Source organism: Oreochromis niloticus, linkage group LG6 (assembly GCF_001858045.2).
Source record: "Oreochromis niloticus isolate F11D_XX linkage group LG6, O_niloticus_UMD_NMBU, whole genome shotgun sequence".
Taxonomy (NCBI): domain Eukaryota; kingdom Metazoa; phylum Chordata; class Actinopteri; order Cichliformes; family Cichlidae; genus Oreochromis; species Oreochromis niloticus.
Window position 1 is genome coordinate 36,360,054 of NC_031971.2, and position 22,184 is coordinate 36,382,237.

A 22,184-nucleotide genomic window follows, 5' to 3' on the forward strand; every position below is an offset into this window, starting at 1 on the left:
TCGTATGTTATGGCCCAGGCTCGTGAGCACCTAGCTTAAGACATTATTTTGCCATAAATAAACCGAATTACAAGATTTATCTATAGATGGTAGAGAGGCACATACAAACACTTCTATGAACATTATAATCTAGGATGAGTAGTGATACTCGTGCCCAGTCAACAAATAAACTTTAGATGACAGTTGTGTTTAGGTTTAATTAAATTCTGCCCAATACTGTAGGAGGAGCAGTGATTCTTGTGAACTGTGGACGAGTGATGAATACCTCATGTGGCATTGAAGTAGCCTATTATTTATAAAAATATTTCTGTGTGAGAATAATTGCAAACCAATTTACTTCAGTCTTGCTGTTCCTTGTACTGGTTACACTCTGGTTACATTTTCAGGTTTCCATGGTAATGACTCTAGCTGTCACCACTACCTTAATATAAAGTCAGTGACTTTGACAACACACCACCCGCCTGTCAGACGTAAACATCACAGTCAACAACAGTTCGATTCAGCACATCTTTTTACTTCAAACTGCATGTTTATACTGGAGAAAAGCACAAAATACATTCTCAGGGTCAGAAATTACATAAACTGAACAACATCAGCACGGCAATAACGCAGCTAAGCTCTCTAAAACACTTACAATCCCATATAAAGTTAAATTAAATGTTATATGTCCACCGTAGGATGTTGATTACATTCCTTCCTCCTACAGCTGGTTAAAATAGAAATCTGTACCTTGATGACTGGAAAAGAAGAAGCTGTGGTTCAATTACATCCAACCTTACTATACAAAACTACTATAGAAAACCACAAATACATATATATATAGATATATCTATATATATATGAAGGTTTCTGTATGAAAACATTTAGGCTTGCGGTTCTGAAAGATTAGGGAATACAGAGTGCTGTCAAGTAAATCTAAAGTCACCTCGGAAACCATGAATACAAAGTAAAACAAAAGACATGAAACCCATTTAAGTAAAATAGACACAATAAGAAAAAGTTTTGGTATATATACACAGCAAAGGCTGCACAGTGATGTGCAGAATTCCCTCATTTTTACAGGGCAAATAGTTGACAGGTGAAATTTATGATGGTGAAGTTCCAGCAAGTGTTTCTGCATGACATGACGGCAAACCAGCCATAGATTGAATGACAGTTTAACTTAGACTTCAGTTTTCAGTCCAGAGGAACCGCAGTGCCTTAAACTTGTATTCTTTCTTATGGCCAGCAGAGGGTGACTCCTCTGGCTCCAAAGTATTGTCCGATATATTAACATTTGAAAGAAGTTGACTGTAATGCTCACTCCATTTGTGACCACAGCAAACACTTTCCTGATAATTTCATGGAGTCAATTTCTAGTTTCAAGTCTTATTTTCAAATCTTATTTAATACAGCATGATGTTCACTTTGTAAAAATACTTAAACTAAAATAGACTGAGTAAGCTTTAGGGTGTGGAGACATTGTGTCAAGTTCCTACTTTACGACCATAGTGTTTCTTTGTCAGATCTACCTCTTGCTTGTCATGTCACAAGTTTTTTTTAGAAAACATAAAAACATGACGATGCCTATGATTATAATATTGAGTTGAGGGCTCTAAACACGACTCCACTAACAAAGCAAGTCTTCAAGGCACTCACATCTGTCTTTTAAATAGCCTACACTTTCACATCTTTGGGAGTGTAGCCGTCATTAGAAATAATCATTCAGCACAGAAAAGCAGTTACTGCATGAGCAAAAAGGTTTCTATGTTAGACCCTTTGATACTTTAGTGAAATGATACTGTATGTATGCAGGTTCAAAAAGCATATTTGGCCCTTTACTGTTTTGACATGTACAAAACACTAAGTTATGTATGAGTGTTTGTTTTTTTAATTTAATTTTCTGACTGACATCTCTGACCCTTCATCTAATGCCCCTGTCAGAATGAAATTAGTGGGTTTCCATTTGTAGCACTCTATTTTAAAGTGCATGAACCTTATCTGGACTTAGCATTGTCTTCGGCTAATCATCAACTTGTAGCAATAACAACAATTATTAGCAGAGCAAAGTTCACAGATACAATGCTAATGTACTCTCAGCTTTAACATGCACTATGCAACTAGTGTCTGGTATACCCACCGTATCAGCTGCTACAAACCAAGACGCAGCAAGCAATGTTGCAGGGCTACATGCTAATGTTAGCATATAGCTCGTGTGGCTGTAGCCCTTTTTGTTTGTTTGTTTCTGAATATTATTTTAGATTTCTTAAATGTATAGGAAAGATGCTAAATGCTGCACTTCATTAAATATATTCAAGCTCATCTTCTGCATCTTACAGCAGACAGTCCTCTGAGCTTCTGACAATGCCTTGTGTGATTCCAGATTCTCTGACCAATGTCCAAACACTATTAAATGAAATACTGAAATTATAAGGAATTAAAACAACAAATATGGGGCTTTTTATGTTGCTTACAAGAGGCAGGCTTGTTTTTCTATCAAAACACACAACTTGTGATTGAACTCAGAAAATCAATTCCTTCATTTTGTCGCTTGCTTTCAAGTCTTTCTATGCAGATTTTTTTTCAATAATAAACAACAAATTCTGATGAAGTGAAATGCTCTCTGCACTTATCATTTGGTTAGCCAGTTTACATAGAAAGAAAAAGGACTCGAATTTTTTGTTTTATCCAGAATGTGCTGATGTATTATAACAATATAGCTGTTAAAGCCGGTGTACTTTTCTTATTGATGACTGTAATTTCAGTTAAGCAGTTACCTATAGCTTTCCTTCAAAGTTAGAAAACTATAAACTATTGGGGCTTTTTTCTTAATTTTTATATTTTCCACTGAAAAACAAACCAAAGTTACAGAAATATTAATGAAAAAAAGAGCATCCAGTGCTATTTTAAGTCTTCCTCTCCTCTTCTCAAATCTCTCCGCCGCTCTCATTCACACGGGCGTCTTCCTGTCCACGGCCCTCGGCTCCTCTTCTCCTGGCTCTGGGTGAGTTAGCTCCCTGATACCAACCCTCTTGGTCCCTTTCCTCCCCGTCCAAATTTTGCACTACATCATAGTCGTCTTCCTCCCTCTCGTCTTCTCCGTCGTCCTCCTCGCTCCTCTCCGAGTCAGACTCATCAGAGTTGTCCTCTTCCAGGTAGCGGTAACCTTTGACCTGAGGACAAAAAGTTGAATTAGTTGCTCTGATGTCAAAACACGTTTCTAGCTTAGTATGCCGTAGCATTTTTCACAATAAAATGCACTGATCCTTGGATTACCTTCTTCCATAAGAAGGACAAATCAGTTTTTAGCAATTCTATTCTAACCCCATAACAAAACACTATGTTCTACCTATATAAAACGCTTATGTAAGCAGACAATCTCTCAACAGCCTGTTGAATATAATGCAAATGTAACAATAACTATGTGTATTCAGTGACTTCACACATGTTTAAACGGTGACACGGACTTGATAGACATGTAATATTATTTTCAGATATTGTCCTAAAGGACATCTTCATGGGTAATACTGCTCATACATTTGCAGATAATTGTAAACTATGTTTGAAAAACTAATTTGCCTTTGGTGTGATTTTTTTTTTCTACAAAAGAAAATGAAGGAAAAAAAGGAAAACATAATGAGCTTATATCTATTCATTCCTCTTCAAAGAAAAAGTTCTTACAGACTGCGTGGGGGAGTTTTTGGCTTGCCCCAAACTAAATTTAGCCAGAGCATAAGAAAAATAATCAGCTGCCTCTTAATTAGGGTTTCATTTTTTTCAGATGATCAGAAATACAGGAATATGTATGGATGTCGTCAGATACGGTAACACGCACTAATTGCCTGTATTGTCTGCTTTCAAACACAGTCACCTCCCAAAGGCCCACAGAGACCTTTATGATATGTTCAGTTCAATATCACAGAAGTACTCTGATTGTTGTTGAAATCTAAAGAAACGATGACAGCTCGTGCAGAAAATGCGTCACTGCTCAGTTTGTGGTGTAGTTGATAAACAGCACTGTATTCAATCTTCTTTAAACAGACTATTTTTTGCCTGCTGCCTTACTGCAAAACCAAAAATTCAGATCAATCAGAATATTTTTATTCTGATTTATGTATAATATCTTAGTATATCTTAAATCTAAAATAATATATCTTAAAGCCACTATAATATGTCCACAGAAAAGTCGACATACTCGACTCCTCTCATGTCGAAGAGCTGACGAAGGAACATGAGAAGTTGGAGTCAGGTGGCAAAACGAGATCCTCGCTGCGTAGCTTCAGTTTACAGTCAATTAAATGTCAATTAAACATGAAGTTGGTCACAGCTGCATAATAAATTGCTACAGCTGTATTTTATTACGTGAGGTTTAACAGTGCTCAGAACATGTTTCATATTTAGGGACACTTTTAATTAGATTGATAACATGGCACAATGTGACAAGATTTTGAATGATCTTTTAACCACGCACACAGAATCTATGAAAAGCACAGAGTCTGATGACATTAAATAACTGAAACAACATATGAATACAAGGTTTTAACAAGTGCCCCTGTGGCCATGGTTTGCATATTTCAGCTGTGTGCCAGTGCCTGTTTTATAAATTGACAATGAAAACACTTCACGTGTGCATCTTCAATTATAGCCTCTGCCCTTCAGGTGGATTTTAGAAATTGAAGCATCCTCCAGCATGATGTACTAAGACCCATTTCAAGGTGACAAGGAGGCGGATGGAGGACAGAGGAGATGAAATTAGAGAAATGAGAAAAGCCTGCCACACCTGAGTGCTGCAGCTGATCAGCATTCTGCTCATTAATGAAACTGTGCTTCGATCCAGCACTACTAAAGCACTCCTTACGGTTTGGCCACTGTGGTCTGTGTTTTCAGGATGAGCCCAGTAAAATTCAAAACGTGACCTTTAATCATAACTTTAGGCAACTCCGCTGTCTTTTTATGTTTGAGTAAGTTTGCCTGTAAGAATCTGGAAGTTTGGTAGGGGTTCTTTGCCACGTTCTCTGCCAACTGTTTTCCTCTGTTTGTGACTAACAGCAGAGCCTAATTAGTTTATAGTCTTCGATGTTTTTATGTTTTTAACACAGAGCTCCGATTTCTTTTTTTTTTCATGGTTTTGGTGGTGGTGTTGGAGCAGGGGTCCAGAGGTCCAGGGATCTAGCCTTGGAGACCCTGAAGTCTAGCTTCCTCCTTATTTTATTCCCCTTTTTCCTTCTTTAATTATATAACTTGTTGACTTACAATGATTTATAGCAGAGGAGAGGCCTGTCCATTAGTTCTGACTTAAAGTTTGCTAGTGTCCACTCTTTATGTTACACCGTGTGTCACCTTATACTTCAGGTAAAGACTATAACACACTGTGTGAGCAAAGAAACCGCTCAAGGTTCCCACTGAGTTTGTCATGTCCCCACTGCTCTGCGTGCTCTAATCAGGTGCCACCAATTTTTTTTTTTTACCGAAGAGAAAACATGTCGGACAAAATCTCCTGCTGTGTGGAACGTCACAAAACAACTTTGATTTTCCTGAAAATATGCAGAAATCATGTTTGAAAAGGGCTTATTACAAAGACCACATTCATGTATTGATCCTCGATGGACTGACTAGTTACCTTGTGTCGCGGCCGAGGGATGCGAGGCAGTCTGAATGGCACTCTCTTGGCCAGGCGACGCTCCATCACCCAATAGCAACAGCAAGCCAGCAACAAAGTGACTAGTAGTATGGAAAGTTTTGCCTTAAAGGAAAGTGAAGAAAAAAATAGGTTAGAATAGGAACAAAAAAATGGAGGGAAAAACTAACGACATAAACACTGAGTCTCATACCCTCATAGGAAGACCATACCAAAGGTAGACTATAAAGATGGCGATTGCCTGCCACCAGTGATAGATGGTGTAGACAAAGTCCAGGCGTTCCTTTTCTTCAGCGTACAGCATCCCGAGTAGGGCTGGAACACACAGAGGAACTCATGTTGTCATGTGTCATAGCTGAAGACATGCAAACACGGAGACCATGGATGATACTCACTGCTGACGCCTGTCTTGTTCAGGGCGGTGCCGAGTCCCCACAGCACAGAGATCACCAGTAGAGGGCCCTCATACTTGAGGTGATTTGGCTCTGGAGAAAATGCCATGAGAACCACGACAAGCACTCCATGCACAAAAGCACCACTGATGAGACACACCCAGCGTGGAAGCCGTAAGAGGGAAAGGCTTAGGGAGGAAAAGACGGAGGCGGAGAGGCCGTAGACGACGATGAGAAGCCACAGTTTATTTAGACCCAAAGTACACACACCATAAGACTGTTGAGAAAGAAGGGGCGAGAGATACATTCTTTCAACATTTTATGTCCTGATTCACGACTCTGCTTTCTCTCATGACATCCTTAAATCCTACACCCTGAATTTCCGTTTCTCTTTAACAAACTTAAACTACTGTACAGACAATCTGCATGAGTTTAGTACCAGGGTGAATCCAGAGATGGCAAACAGCGTCTCAAATCCACTGTAGATGAAGAAGGGGCAGAGCAGTCGCAGGCGGTAGTCCCTCAGGTGTTTGAAAGGCAGCTGAAAGATGTTTCCCCAGCCTATACTGCGAAGGTCGATCTCTTCTGTTGGGCGGTAGGCAGCCCCACACAGCCCGAGGAACTGTGAGTAGCAGCACACAGAAATCACTTTATTCAGAATCGTTTTCAATGGAGCTTGTGCTTCAGTTTGTTTTTGTCCCATGGTGAGGTTTTAAAAAAGTCTAAGAATAGAATAAACACAACAGACGCCTGAGAGCAATATTAGCTCTTAAACTAGCAGCTGGTACCCAGTTGGTACAGACTAAAGTCAGTGAAAAGTGTTAAACATGGAGTGTTAAACTATTTTGCCTCCAAATAGTAGACGGACAAAAAGTGTTTTAGCATCTATTAGCTTATTGTTTTAGTTTTACAGTCTCATCACTTTCATCATTTCTAGCAGTTCATTGAACAAATTCTAAGCCAAATGGATGCCAGCTTCCCAGCAAGAATCCCAATTCGCTGACTGTTAATACCGGAGCTCTGAGTATCCTTACGAGGTGTTTTCCAGTACTTTGTTCACATCTTGCAAGTAGCCACAAGAACAGTTGCAAAACGTCTGATTGGATCACCCTGCAAAAACACTGCAGGGCAAAAGATGCCACAACATGGCATAATGTGCAGCTCACAATACTAGAATACTGTAAAATAACTCATATGGAACATTCAAGCACAAAAATTACAGCTGATGAATGTCCCAATCAACTCTGCTACAAGACTAACGCAGGCCTTAAAGGATGCCTGGAGTTGCGGCGCTCTGCTGCATCTCTGTTAACGGCTTCATAGTTTGCAGCTTTCTTTATGGTAGCTCTCCTGTGACTTCTTTTATAACATCAATCTGAAAGTCTTGTTTATTGAATATTTATAGCTTCTCGTGGGTTACACATGCTAACTGTGAGAGAGGTTCTCAGCTGCGCACAACATGCCATATTTTAGACATCAATACAGGTTCGAAAAAGGCTTAATTTTTCCTTTATTTATAAAGATTTGATATTATCTAAGAATTAATTTCTCTTCTCTGTAAATCCAAACATTCTTAAGAAAACTTTGCAAGTCTTTTATCACATGTAATTCCATCTGAAATGGTTTCCTCAGAGCATTTTTACATTTATCTTTTAATGAGAAAGTGATGTACACAGGGATTTATAAGAATAAGATTACCGTTTCAGCTCTGTGTTAATTCCATCAGAGCATTTTTGGGTACCCAATTCAATTTTCTCTCAGTAATTTGCTCTTTGTTTTGGTTTTATATGCTTGTCTAGTGACTACTTAATGCTGATGTTTTATTGTTGTTTTGCAAGAACGTCACAACAGGAAACAGCGACACAGATTATACAAAAGCCTGTCTAGATAATTAGAAAACAAACACCTAAACAAACTGACTACCTCCGACCTCGAGTCCACGTGTTTATGTGCCTGTGTAGGAAGAGAACTCACAATGATCATGGAGAGGAAGGCGAAGCCCATGAGCACGCTCTCCACTTTGATGAGCAGCATGGAGCTTGGAAGTTTTTTCAGCACGGTGTTGTTGAAGCCAGGGATCAATCCGGTGACTTTAGCACCTGGTTTAGGGGCAGGAAAGAAATTAGAAGATAACTAATGTCAGCCAAACAGCCTGTGTTAGTCCTACAGACTGTTAAAGTGTCTGTCTGTACATTTAAGGAACAAACTATACTTTACAGACTTTACTTTTATTGCATCCGTACTTTATAAAATTACAAAAATGCTTTAAAAGTCTCTGAGTGGATGAAAGGTAGATAGGAATGCTGATTTAATAAAACCTAACAGAGCTGCAGACTGAAGAAAACAGTTCTTTATGCAGTTGTGATGTAATTCGAAGAGGTCAGCTACAGTCGTGTGATCCTCTACCTTAGTTCTGTTTCCTCCTACTGTTAAAATGTGTGTGTTTTAGCCAGTAAACCTACTTCCTCTTAATGAAAACATCTGAATGGGGAAACAGTGACACAGCCTGTCAGTTGGTGATGTTTCTCATTAAGTTCTCTTTAAGTTTCATTTTGAATAACACCAATGTTTCCAACTATTTTTATTTACCACCTGTTTAGTTGGTAAATGCTGATTTTTAAAAAAGCAGCTGCGATCAAGGTGCTTAAATAGTACTGAAAGTACTGTGCAAAAATCTTAGAGGCATGCAGCAATTTATTGAACCTGCATAAGGCAAAAACAGCTTGAACAGTTCTAGCTTGTGGGCTTTTTGAAGGACATTCAAAGCTCTACTTTAGCTGTTTCTGCCTTTTGTTCATTTCTCTGTCAAGACGATCCCACGCTGCTTTAATAATGTTGAGGATCAGGCTCTGGGCAGACCAGTCCGTGACTGTGATTTTCTATCTAGGTATATTTTTTCTGCACTGGCAGTGCAGGGATCATTGTCATGTAGAGTAATTAGGCTGAATCATTACATCACTAGCAGTCTTTGTAGATAAGATTGAATACTGAACATCAGATTTTAAATTTGCACTGAAAGTTGAAAATACAAATTGACATTTTATTGCTTTTTGAAATTGAAAATTCACAAATCCAGCAGACACAGAACAATATGTGGATATTTCAACCTGTTTCCAGCACCTGGTGAGATAACGAGCCTCCAGGTTTGGCTGTGGTTTGGTCTCTGAGAGAAGTGTGTAATTTTACTTTTAGTACTTGGATTAAACCAGGTAACATAAAGTGGCTGTGTCAGCTTTTTCCATAATTACATTCTGCCTAGCCAATATTAACACTCGGGCAACAAAGTGTTTGTCTATGATTACTCTGAATCCTCCAAACACTCCACAAGGCACTAGGGGAACTAATAAAAAGTAAGACGGGAAGACTGATGGACTTCCTCGTGTGTGTTTACAAAATAAAAAGCAGGGATGGGAGTTAAAATCCCTAAAATATAATTTGTTATAAATAGAAAAAGCTACATGAATTAACTGGTTTTAAATGACAGCCTCACAATTAACAGGATAGATTGTTTTCTTTTTTTGGAATGATGATGGATTTAGTTGAAAAGTTGATAAACATTCCTATTTCCCGTACTCTTCCTTTCACTATTAACATGGAAGTAAATTGAACTCTTATTGTCCCGAGCTTATCGTGGTGTATCTGTACTGAGGCGCCACTGGAAGTGAGGTGGCACGTGTCTTTACCGCAGACTTTCACTTGGGCGAGGATGTGGGGGTTGTCATGGAGGTAAACGTTGTTGAGGACGAAGGCCATGGGGAACTCGGCGAAGACAAAACTCAGCTGATGTAGAAGAAAAGAAAAAGGTTTGCCCATTTGTTCAGCAAACAGTATGATATTAATGAAATCATTAATGAGGGAAAGCTGAAAGACTTACATTGAAAATGATGTTAAAGACCGACTGGAAGACGATGATATAGCAGTGGCACGCTCCCTTTGGGAGCTTCTTCTGCTCCTGCACGTGCTCCTCCTTGTAGTTGACGCATTCATAGTACTGCTGTGCCATCCTGCACACATGTGAGAGTGTTTATGGTGTTAGAAAACAAATTTAGAGGTATTTATTTTGTACTTATCTTCAATTAATCACACGAGACCCTTGCCTCTGTGTATGAAGTGTTTAAATAGATCTATGCTACAAAACCACATAGGGTGTGTCTCTGTTTCACACTTTAACAGCTACGCTTTGCCCTATAAATGGTCTATATTCAAGAGGTGTAAAGAACCCGAGAACAAGCTTTACATTCACATTTCCTCTTTTCGGATTTAGCGACTTCATAAAAGGCAAAACACATCAGAGCAAAAAAAAAAAAAAGGATTCTGCAAGCAGCATTTATAATAAAAAGAAAGATCAATACAAACTGAACAGAAAAAAGATCTCGGCTTGTAGTCAGTGCAGCACGGCTCAAAAGAAATACAACAAAGAGCCTGGTAAATTGTTCTTTCAGTCTGCCATTGATTAAACTGATACAAGGTTTTGTTACATCTGTCGGTGAAAAGACATTTTAAAAAATGCTCACTCGATGATGCTTTCTGAGAGCTTTGTTGTGCCGGAGGGACACGTGACGTAGGGACGGGTATTCTTTGAAAGTTGTCTACAGTCCACTTCAGCCTGAATGTATTTTTAACTGTCAGTGTCTTCACAGAGCAGCAGGTCTTATCATCCACATGAAACATGTAAACATTAGACCTTACATCTAGCAGCAATATGGAGCATTGCTCGATTAGCTACTAGGAAAATTGTGCCTGGCTCTAAAACTCCAAGAGTCCCATTTTTGCTTGAAGAACTACAATAGCAAAATGTTCTTTACAGAGCTCTACTACTGCCTACAGTTGAGATCTTCTTCTGTCGCTCTGTTAAATACTGTAGCTACTCATAATAAACACTTAGTTTCAAGTAATGATGTCTGCATATAAACAAATAATTCCTGGTAGCCAAAAGTGTTTAGAGCTTCAGACTGCTCTAAACACTTTTATTGTAGTCTTGGCTGTTTGATGTCACTATGACACATGGAGCTGGCTGTGACCACAGAGGCCTCCACTTGCTGTTCAAACCTTCTGCTCATGAGCAAGTCAGACGAAAGCTGCAATAAAGGACTGGAGAGAGGAGCTGAAACGGCGTGTTTCTCACAGAGAATGAACCGAAGAGCCGCACTAAAGCCTTTTTTATAAGTTGGGGTTTTTTTTAGATTTCAACCGTCCTCTCTCATCTAAAAGTCTGCTCACAAAGCCCACTACAATATTGTATTGTGCCTCCCATGGAGACTTTGTTGCTCTTTCTGCTAGTTTATCGTTTTACCTGATCGGCTGTTAAAAGGCCCGTGATTGGCTCGCTTTTAAAAGAATGAATGCGGCAAGAGGAGCAGCAGGTTTCTACTTCCCTCTCAGAGCACTGGAACAGAATATCCTGAAAAGTTACTACAGTTTTGGGTTTTTTTGGGCTGGTTTGTTTTTTGTTTGTTTGTTTTTTAATTTCTTTAAATCTTAAGAAGCACCAAGGGTTAAGGAAACATTTCCTCCCACCCAAACTTCTACTTCTTCTTTCTTACCGTGTGATATAATTTCCCAAGGAGGCCCACAGGGGCACAATGGCCACACCGATGGCCACAGCCGATGGAACGAGGGTGTAGTAACGCTCCCAGTAATTGGTAGAGACGAAGAGAGCGTAGATCCCCGAAGCCAGGAACATCATCCACTTGGTACCTAGAAACCTGGATGTGAGACGGGGTGCTTAAGGGAAGAGCAGGGACATTTATATAAAGACATGTTTTGAAACGTAAGTTGATGTCGCTACCTGATGAGGAGAGGCGTGTACAGGAGGCCTACGATCGGTGTGACATTAATCCCCATCAGCATCTTCTGGTCGATGTCCTGCAGGCCGAGGTTGCTGTACTTTACCTCACGGTAGGTCGTATCATAGTGGAGGATCAACTGCATCTGCAGGAGGCCTATTGCACACATGTACAGGTACAGTAAATGTTCACAAGTATTCAAGTTACCCTGTCTGTATGTGCCTGTTTGCCAGTTTCAGCACCCCATCTTCAGTGAAACTCACCCATGTACACACTGTACACAATCATGGCTCCAATACTGGCTGCAACAACATTCTTGATGATTCCCAGCCTCTTCCTTCGATAGTATTTCTTCTCCTCCTCCTCCTCGTTGTAATCTGCCTGTGGGCCCAAAAACTCCTCCACCTCAGGAAAGAAGGACAAAAACTTATGCAACACTTAAGCAGAGGCAGAGACGTGTTTATCAAATTAAAATAGGATTGTTCTGATCCGTACAACTCTGAAACTGACAACCAGAGAAGCTGGATTTATGAAGGTTTTCTGAAATCAGCTGAGCTCACCTGGCCCTGCATGTTGTCTTCGTGGTCCACATTAAGCATTTCGTTCACGTTGCCATTTGGAGGCACTACAAACTGATCATCATGAGGGATCAAAGCTTCATCGGCAGTTGCCTCCATCTGGTAACCAGAAGAAGCAGCACGCTATATTAGTACTTCACTGCACCTTCTGCCATCATCGAAACCAATCGGCCACCTGCAGCCACCGTGGTTTTCAAGCTGCTGCACATGAACGAAACTCTATAGATGCTTAAAGTTTTCAACATCAAATTAACTGCAGACGTAAATATCATTAGTGTAATTACTATAAAGTTGTATTAAACACGCCTGACTCCAAATCAGTTTAGATGCATTTTCTGATTTATTTTTAAGTATTTTGTTCATTTATTTTTGGTTTCAGTACTCTGAGACAAAACATAACTGGCTAATTTTAGCACATGTATTTATAGCTTTAAAACTGAACACGTTATAAAGTGAGATTGTGTTGAAATTCAGAAAAATGCATAAATGTTTTATTGTCACGATTCAGCATTTTTTTTCCCCTGTAGCATTACAGAAGCCATACTTCCTCTTAATTGTTTCTCAATACAAAGAGCCAAAACCTTTTAAAGCTTGAAAAGCTATTTTAATACAAATATTAAGAAATCATACAATAGGGGCGGCAGTTATATAGAGGATATGTTCAGATAAGGGGCTACTCACATTCACATCAGGATATAATATTTTCATTTACTTTAAAAACTAGCTGAATGAATACTTTAACACACGACTGTTTAACTTATGTTATGCAAGTTTTTATTTCAAGTGAAATAATTATACGTAAAAGTCCAACAACATATTCATATTTAATGAAACATAAAAAAAGATGAGTAGTGTGTGGCAGGTTGACCTTCCCGTGCACCGTGAGCTGCACGTTTATTACGCGTGCCGATCACGGTGCAGCTACAAAAGTCCAAAACCTTCACATGTGTTTTTGGAGCTAAACAACTGCAGCATTTCTAAATAACTAAAACTAACTAAATACTCTCAACTCTTCTTACATTGTTATGCCTCTGTAGTAATACTGGAATCACCACACCACAAACTGCAATGCATTTTATAAAAAGCTGGTGATATTTATGACATCACTGCAATTTTGCCGCTTGTAAATCCGTCCACTATTCTACGCTGGACCTTTTCAACCAGTTCTGGTGTTGTGCCAAAAACTGATTTCCAATGTTTCCAATTTGTTTTGATGTCTAATGTCTTTACTTATGTTGGAAGACTTTGGTGAACAGAAATCACACAGGGGTTATATATGAAATTAAGAAATGGCCTGTTTTGCAAGTATCTTTATGAGTCTGCGTTATTGTAGCTACATTATAACCAACCCAGTCTTTTTTGGCCACTGTGCTTTTCTGTTGTTTTGTATAGATTCCTCTGGACTGTACATCTCTGCTGTTTACTATTACTATTTATATACTCCTGCATAGTTCGTGTGGAGTATCCATAATTTAATTGTGCATGTACAATGACGATTAAAGTCCTATTCTATTGAACTCTCTTTATACAACCGTTATGTTAAATTTTTGCAGTTTCTGCTGCCCTCTTGGCCAGATCACTTTTTTAAAGAACATGTTTCCTTTCAGTGAGGCTTTTCAACTGGATAAATAAAGGATATATAAAAGTCGCTTTGCCAAAAACCGACAGCAGCTTCTACATTGTGACAGGAATGTTGTTTGTAGCTCAATGACGTCATTCATGAGGGATACATTTGACATATGTTTCACATATTAAAGGCCAACAAGTCAATAACAGAAGTGTAAATACATGCAGTCACTTTGTGGCCTCACTCCTCAGACCCTGTTTAAGTTGTTAAGTGGTAATGGTTTCTACTTTTGAATTAACAACTTGCCAAATCAAGTTGTTACTTGGTGAGTCAAACCCCCAACTATAGAAAATTAACTTGCATAGGAGAAGTGGCCCTACAAGAAGTGTTCCTTTGTTTCTTTTAAATTGTATTTACATCACATTCTTTTGCATAATTAATATTATTCTTATTACTATTATAGGTTACCATTCACAGTTCATGGACTCTCCCTTCTCCTGTAATAATTACTGAAGTGTCTTTTGTTTGTTTTATGACTTTTTTGAAACTTTTAACCAGAATTATAAACTGCATTTTTATAAAAGCAGATGTGATGCATCTTCTTTAAAAATATTAGCAGCAAAACACATTTATCGTCAGAAAAGCGTGTCTGTGTTAACAAACTAACCTTTCACACTCATTCACAAGCCTTATGTTTGCCTGACTTCTCTTTTCCTTCCCAGTATGGAAACTATGAAAGTTAAAACGTGCGGGATGGTGTAACTGCGTTTAACCCCTTATTTCAGATTTCTTTGACCCTTGTTATTACTTTCATGGCAGTTTGCATCCAGGTCTTGTTGACTTTTCAGCGTTTCAAAGTTATCAGTCAAACCCACGTTCATAAAACAATCACGACCGTGTTTTGCCATCTACCCTGAAATTCACTTACCGTGTCAGTGTAGCGGGGCTGGAGCAGAATGAAGACGGGGACAGAGACACACGGACATCCCCGTCCCTGTGTCCCTTTCAGACCCTGTTGTCGTTACTTCTCCTTTCTGAAATTAGGTGCAGTATAAATAAAAAGTTTCGTGGAGGAAACGAAAGTTAGTTATCTTCACTTCCTCACTGGTGCCTGTTTCTCTTAAAGCCACAGACACGATTTTAGGAAACACGCCCCCTTCACTCTCCATGTGTATGTGTGTGTATGTGTACATGTTTAGGCATCTTTGTGAGGACCTATGGGGGACCAAATGCCCGTCCCCACGAGTTTGAAGGCATTTTTGAGGCTCAAAATGTGATTTTAGTGTCAGAGTTACAAATAGTGTATGGTTAGGTTTAGGCTGATGATTAGGATTAGGCATTCATTTTTGATGGTTAGGGTTAGGGTAAGCATTATGTCAATGGGATGTCCCCACGAGGATAACAAACCAGACATGTGTGTGTGTGTGTGTGTGTGTCGGGACTTTTAAGAATGATTATGAATTATTAAGCGCGGTATCGCGGGTTGGGGATGGAGTGGGCATGGGAAAGCGGATATATAAAATTAATACTGAAGCAAATCCTTTGAAATTCACCGGTTATTATAATTCCGTCTCAGTTGCGCAGTTTGCAGTTCTGTTATAACATCACACGTGTTGTTCTGTTGAGCGGTGGGAGCAACAATGTCTCACACTTGCTCGGTTTGGTTGATTCAGAGCGACCCACCAGATGGCTTTGCACAGTGCGAAAGCTGCAGTGAACTCATTAATTATACATTTAATAAAAAAATAACATGCATTGCTGTTCCTGCTCTGGTGACATCATGCTGGTACACAGGAGTAAAAATGCACTAACTTTATTTATTCTAGAGAAAGATCTTTAGATCCAGACACTGCCTGCATTATGGATAAAAAGCTGAAAGCCGGTTTCGGTTGCTGCTTGTTTGTGGCTCTCTCTGCCTTCAGTAACTGAAAAGCATGCTCTATTGGTCACAAATAAACACTAGTGGCCCGGTTCCACTGGCCGCCATACATGCTCGCTATAACACTGTCTCCACTATGTATGACAGATGATGCAGTACTTGAGATCTTAAGGTGTGTCTCTCCTTTGAGCACAGGTTTTTTATTTTGAGTCTGCAGGATCTTTGACATGTTTCTTTGCAAAGTCTAATCTAGCCTTCCTGTTCTTGTGTAACCAGTGGTTTGCTTCATGTTTTAAACCCTCTGCATCTGCATCTCTTGATTGTAGATACGGTTAATCAGCCTCCCTCCTTGAGAGCGTCCTGCCTGGCTAGAAATTGTAAAGCAGTTGTCTTCTGTGGTGTATCAGAACTTTAGTGTTTTGGAGGTGACGAGTGCATTCCACATTGTTTGCCTAAAGTAATTGTGTGGATGCCCTAAAGGGCTTCCACACTATTGAGTTCCTGTTTCTCTTTATTCTTTATTCCACTATATTATTCTAGTTGCTTCCGTACACTTTTTGGCACTTAACTACTCCCTCAGTTCTTATCCGATTTTCGCCATTCAAACTTAAAAAAAATTCTGCTCTTTCTGCTAATGCCTAATGACTTTTGGTGCTCATAACCTCTATACTTTTTGAGATATTGAATTTTTTTTGCAATATTTTTTGCCCATTTCTGCCATATTATCAGTGGGGTCACTAGTTTTCCTTGCCGGTTTGAGCTGTGTTTTAGCTCAGTGAGATGAGCATCCGTTCTCAGACTGGGAGGCCCGGGTTCAAATCCCGCTTATGGCAACATTTCTTTCACTTAACAGTTAAACTTTTTTAACTCTTTTCAACACAAATTTAAGCTTTTTCACCCCTTTTCAGCACAATTTTCAGCCTTTTCCCCTATTATCAGCACAAATCTCAGCTGTTTTCAGAAAAAACTCTTTTGAGCAGAAATTCTGCTGATTCATCTCTTTTCAGCGCAACTTTCTGCTTCTTTACCTCTTCAGCTGAAATTCTGCTGATTCACCTCTTTTCTGCAAAATTTTCAGCCTTTTCACCTCTTATCAGCACAATTCTCAGCAGCTTCTGCTCATTTAAGCAGAATTGTCAGTCTCTCCACCTCTTCTTTGTCAGAATGACTTTGGCTCAGTGAGATGAGTTGCTGCCTGAGGGCCAGGTTCGAATCCTGCTTAGGGCGATGTTTTTTTTCAGCAACAATTTCTCTGTCTTTACCCCTTTCAGTAGAAGTTTTTGGCTTTTCATCACTTTTCAGCAAACATTTTATGCTTCTTCACCTGTTTTCAGCAGAATTTTCAGTTTCTTCACCGCCATATAACTTTTTGCAAGTTTTCATCTTTTTCAGCTTTTTCAGCACGCAATTTCAGCGTTAAGGCATCCACACAGCATTTTCGCAGGAAATGCAAATTTTTCTAGTTTTTTTTTTAGCTCTCCAATAGGTTTAGTCTGTTTTTTTCAGTTCAATAATAGCCTCCTCCACTTGCATTAACATCTCATCGGCTTTCATATTGAGAGTTCCAGTGAACAAGTACCAAACGGAAGTTCAACAACTGCAATAAACTATAGATCTTCGATGGTGGTGTACAGCAGCAAAATTACAAAAATTATATATCCAAAAGATTTGGGAACCTTTTTTTTTTCAAAATGTAGAAAAACATCGTGTTGTATCTGTAATAATCACACAAGCTTTCATTGTATATCATCTTATAGTTACTGTATATTCATTCACACACACTCTGTTGTCCACATACTGCGTGAGAGTGAAGTCGAACCATGCCACAAACCTCGTGTGAGGGCCAGAATAAATACTTCCAACACTCATGAAGCTAGGCTACATGATGACAGCGCTTTATTAGAGTTAACAGCACACTGTGCAGCTTCTTTGCGGTGCAGATGAAAAGCTGTGTCACTGTGGTTTAAACATGAAGAAAAAGAGACACACACACTAAAACATGGTCCACTGACACACAGCACAACACAGTCTACACAAGCATGACAAAATGAGCAAAATTCAGGCATTGTTATTTTTTTATCTGAGCTGTTAATGACAAAGAACCAACCAGGGTCAAAAGAGTAAACCATGAATAGTACAAAAAAGACATTTTGGCTCAGCCCATAATGAATTCTGTGCAAGCCCTGACCCATGATTCGCTGTTTCTGAGGTGTTGCACAGGACTGACATGTCTGCATGACAGACAACTGTAAATAAACTAGTTCCACGGGTTGAACTGCAGCTTTGCAAAGAGTCTATATTTACTTTCAGTGCCTTCCAAAACCAAACAAGAAAAATCTGACCCCAGTTCAAAGGGTGAATTGACATAAAGATTAAAGTTGAATGATTCTTTGCATTTGTCTGGACCTGTCACATGTAACCAGGTTTCTGGTTTCTAACTTTCTGATGTTAAGCGTCAGAGGCCTTTCTCCTTTTCAGTCAGATTTTCAGGTGACTTCCAGAGTCCAGGCTCAACATACAGAAAGTGGAAAAGATCCAGAGTGTCTGGTCCACTGTGAGCAGTTTCAACGTGTCCTTATGCTGCTGATCCACCAGGTTTCTGAGGAAGAGGCAGTTTCTCTCAGCGGACCCTCGACAGCATTAACTTCACACTTTATTTATTTTTTTTAATTTCCCACCCTTTAATTAAAATACAAGTCTCTCATTGTTTGAAGCCACACATGCTAACCCCATCCCCATGACCTTTTGATCCCACATCATTCTCCACTTTTTCTTCATCAGCATCTATCCGCTCCCCACAGCCGCCTTCCTCATCATTTCCTCGTCCTGGACGGAGAGCTCCGTCAGCTTGCGTCCTAGCCGCTCGTGAAGGTCCAGATATTTGGCCACGCAGCGGTCCAGGCAGACTGACTCACCCTTGGTCAGCTCTGCCTCCTTATAATGTGGCGGTACGCACTTCCTGTGGCAGGCATTAGTCATTCTGAGAGGAAAGGAAGGAAACAGTCAAGATTCTTCAGTATTAAGAGTGATGATACAGACATTTTTAAAACATAACAAACTTGTTGCTAGATGATGTATTCATGCATAAGCACCTTATTGTGGGGTCCCATTATGACTTGCTTACAACAGTCACTTAGTAAAACAGAACAGCGCCATCTGCTGGAGTTGTTTTTGTGAACCTAAAGTTGGCTCTGAATTTAAAGACTCTCCTTTTAAAACTCATATTTTCACATTACCTGATATAACAGTTATTTCTTTTCTTAAAGATGTTAAATTAACCAACTTTTAGGTCAAGAAAAGGTGCATTTAAGAAGAGCATTTAGAATTTCTGCAAATAAAATGTATTCTGGTTCATGTCACAGCAGAAATGTGCTTCCCAGTTTTGACACAGATCCTCCATCAGAGCAGGGAGGGACACAGATTCAGTTTAATTATATACTTCAAACCAGAACTAGCAAAAAGTTAAATGGCAACTAATTACTTCCTTTGTCCTCAAAGTCTTCACAGGGATAAGCCCCAAGGACAGAATTTCATACATCCTTGCCCAACAAACACCACATGACCACCGACGGACATTAAACCCAGTTCCTCTTCACTGCAGGAGATTCACAAAGAGACCAAACTCAAAAAACATTTCACATGAAAGTCATCAACCTCTCATTTCATGGTGCTGAATGAGTCTATCCAAAAGCACTTCATCGAGCCAAACGTCTTTCAATACAACACCATGCTCATCAGAAGAAGCCTTAAGGTCCTTCTGCAGGTCACCATCACCGTTTGCCTTAGGACACACAGGGGTGGTGACCTGATAGGACCTTACTGCTAATTCTGATAAATTACATTTCAGTGGATTATTTCTTTAACCCGACTAAAATTATTGGTTAGGTTCTTCACATCCTGCCCCAGAATTCAAAAAACTGCAACAAGGCTGACGATAAGCCACGAACACCTCTAACTGCCCGAAAGACCCAGTTACTGTCACTGTTGTGGTGAACTACAAGAAACAGTTAAACTGTTAAAAACATTATTTTACACAACATACTTGTAAAAGTATTGCCAGCATTGGGATACCAAAAAAAAAAACCCAAATCTGAAACATTATCAACTTACTGACATGTCAAAATGTTTCCTGTGAAAAGATACTAAACATAACAAACAAACATAACATGCCTCGCCCACCAGAGCCAACTAAACAGAACGGCCCATCTGACAATGTCCAACAACTGTGTGACGCCATCACGTCAAGACAGACCAAAATCTCTGAGGAATGTTTCCACCAATTTTTTTATATCTATGCTAAAGGCAAAAGGGGAATTATCACGTATGAGCAAGCAATAATCAGGTGGCAAGTAAGACATCTTTAATGGCTCTAAGATGTTGCCAGGTATCATATGAATGTTCAGAAAATTTTAACTAGAATTTGATAGAATTATTGCTCACTTCCATCCACAAAATGTAAACAAAAAATAGTATTTGGTTTATGGAGTGATGTCAAAAACTGGGTGCCATCAAATTACTGCAGAAGAAAATCCCAGCAAAATGACAGAGAGCCAAGAGCCAATCAAACCTCAGTCAAAAAAGTAAAGCAAGCGAACTGCTTGTTTGTTGCTCTGTGTTGAACAAACCAATAACTCATAGCTCACGTATATTTATTCATCTTTCTCAAGCCAAACACACTTGGAAAAAAATATACAAAAACTATTTTCTTTGGCAACTGACTGAATCTGACTCGGGCTCGGTGGGCTTTAACTGCAAGACTTTATTAAAAGCACATGAATGTATAATTTGTGCAAGGTCGTTAAAGGATAAATATTAACCAGGCTAGTTTTTTCTTCATTCAGAGACGCAGGTCTGTGCTGTAAAGGTTTCTTCCAAGTATAAAAATACTTGTGATCAAAATCACTTAACTGTTTTTTTGGGGGTATTTTAAAGTGAGGTTTAATTTAATAAAAGCTTAAATTAATTCTTTTGTTTTTTGTCAGGTTTTTTTTGTAAGCCAAAAAGAACATTAAAATCCACACACCTGTCATCAGGTAACACAGCCTATTTGCTTTAACTATATGTGGACGTGATAAAGAGAAACCCTTTGTGAGCGCTGCATTTTAGGTCCACATTTACAACACATGTATTTCATCACTGACCTGTGCACTGGCGCATAGCAAATCATTATCAATGCTTCTCTTGCAAATAGAAAATAACTTGGGCTTTTCAACAAAGACAACAAAGACAATGACCGGGGGGCAGCTATAGGCATATAAATGAATGCACTCTTACTCTTACACCAGTGACGGCATTTAAGTAGATTACTGTGTTATGACACGAGGACACATCTTTATATTATGAGTAACAGCCGTACTGTGCCTATACTGTAATTTGTGCTATGTGAAGAAAATTCAGTGAGTTAAGCACTTAACTCAGGTCTTTAATTTTTAGTCAGTATAGCTCTTTTTAAAATACACTGGATTTAACCCTTGCCACCCTTTAGTAGAAGCCTCCCCTTGCCTTAAACATGCCGGCTGGTGGGCCTTTATAATAATGAGCTTTTTAGCAGGACACTGACTTTATCAGGTGTTGCTCGCATTAACGATGAGCTCTACAGGCTCAGCTTCACTAAACAGTAATTATCTTTGCACATTATTCTGGCACACTGTAAATAAATGTAAGTTTGACACATAAAAGCCGCCACACTTCACAGCAGACTGCTGTGGCTAGCTGAGAGGTTAGCTTGTTTGGGCTTTACCGGTTGTACATGTCAGCCATCATCTCCACCTCCAGCTCCGCCGCCAGCTGCTGCGCCTTCACAGGATCCATGGCTCCGCTTCAGTTCTGCTCACACCGGGTCTCGATCCACAAACACGCCGTCCCGCTGAGCCTCTCCTCCGGACAGCAAGCAAGGAGCACTACCCGCTGCTTCAGTAACCTTCAAACCTGCACGAAAACACGTGTGTACCGTTTCCTCCACATACTTCCGGTGACAATAAAGTTGGATTCAAAAAGCAGAAAGCGGAGAGAGCAGGAAGTGCGCCCTCTACTGGTGTGTGTTTGAATGTGTATTTCTCCAAAGTAAGATAAGAGCCTCACAGGGAGATGAAGGACAAAAAAAAAAACGCTCAAGTTCAAATCAGAATGAGGAAGTTGGTTTGTTCTGTATTTCTGAAACTTCTGTCTCCATTTATTTATTCATGCTATTTGTATTTTATCTATTAGTACATATTAACCAGCATCTGTGTGTGGACAGCAGAGAAAGAATTTCATCGTACAGAGAAATGCTTTTCTTTGTACACATGACAATAAACGTTTTGAATCTTCTGAGATGTTCCAATACAGAGAGAGATCAGAAAAAGATCAAATGTCCAGTGAGCACC

At 39.4% G+C, this 22,184-nt stretch overlaps 2 protein-coding genes across 2 annotated transcripts; both read right to left on the minus strand.

Moving 5' to 3' along the window:
- Window positions 1–493: 493 nt before the first annotated feature.
- Window positions 494–15,052, minus strand: unc93b1 (unc-93 homolog B1, TLR signaling regulator). Its single transcript, XM_003448036.5, has 13 exons — window positions 14,869–15,052; window positions 12,356–12,472; window positions 12,059–12,200; window positions 11,798–11,951; window positions 11,553–11,714; window positions 9,884–10,013; window positions 9,693–9,789; window positions 7,984–8,108; window positions 6,449–6,631; window positions 6,013–6,286; window positions 5,811–5,932; window positions 5,600–5,722; window positions 494–3,152 (listed from the first exon to the last, which is right to left on the minus strand). The coding sequence occupies exons 2-13, from the start codon at window positions 12,470–12,472 to the stop codon at window positions 2,907–2,909; spliced, it is 1,875 nt and encodes a 624-aa protein (XP_003448084.1). The 5' UTR covers window positions 14,869–15,052; the 3' UTR covers window positions 494–2,906.
- A 2,641-nt stretch (window positions 15,053–17,693) lies between these two features.
- Window positions 17,694–21,792, minus strand: timm10 (translocase of inner mitochondrial membrane 10 homolog (yeast)). Its single transcript, XM_003447987.5, has 2 exons — window positions 21,560–21,792; window positions 17,694–18,799 (listed from the first exon to the last, which is right to left on the minus strand). The coding sequence occupies exons 1-2, from the start codon at window positions 21,628–21,630 to the stop codon at window positions 18,604–18,606; spliced, it is 267 nt and encodes an 88-aa protein (XP_003448035.1). The 5' UTR covers window positions 21,631–21,792; the 3' UTR covers window positions 17,694–18,603.
- Between the last annotated feature and the right edge of the window lie 392 nt (window positions 21,793–22,184).

Excerpts from the sequence above, each read along its gene's own strand:
- timm10 (XM_003447987.5), bottom strand. The coding sequence starts at position 21,630 with ATGGATCCTGTGAAGGCGCAGCAGCTGGCGGCGGAGCTGGAGGTGGAG. Across the intron at positions 18,800-21,559 it reads ATGGCTGACATGTACAACCG|AATGACTAATGCCTGCCACA; the intron begins GTAAAGCCCAAA and ends CTTTCCTCTCAG.
- unc93b1 (XM_003448036.5), bottom strand. The coding sequence starts at position 12,472 with ATGGAGGCAACTGCCGATGAAGCTTTGATCCCTCATGATGATCAGTTT. Across the intron at positions 9,790-9,883 it reads TCTTTAACATCATTTTCAAT|CTGAGTTTTGTCTTCGCCGA; the intron begins GTAAGTCTTTCA and ends CTTCTACATCAG. Across the intron at positions 6,287-6,448 it reads CCATCTCTGGATTCACCCTG|TCTTATGGTGTGTGTACTTT; the intron begins GTACTAAACTCA and ends CTTTCTCAACAG.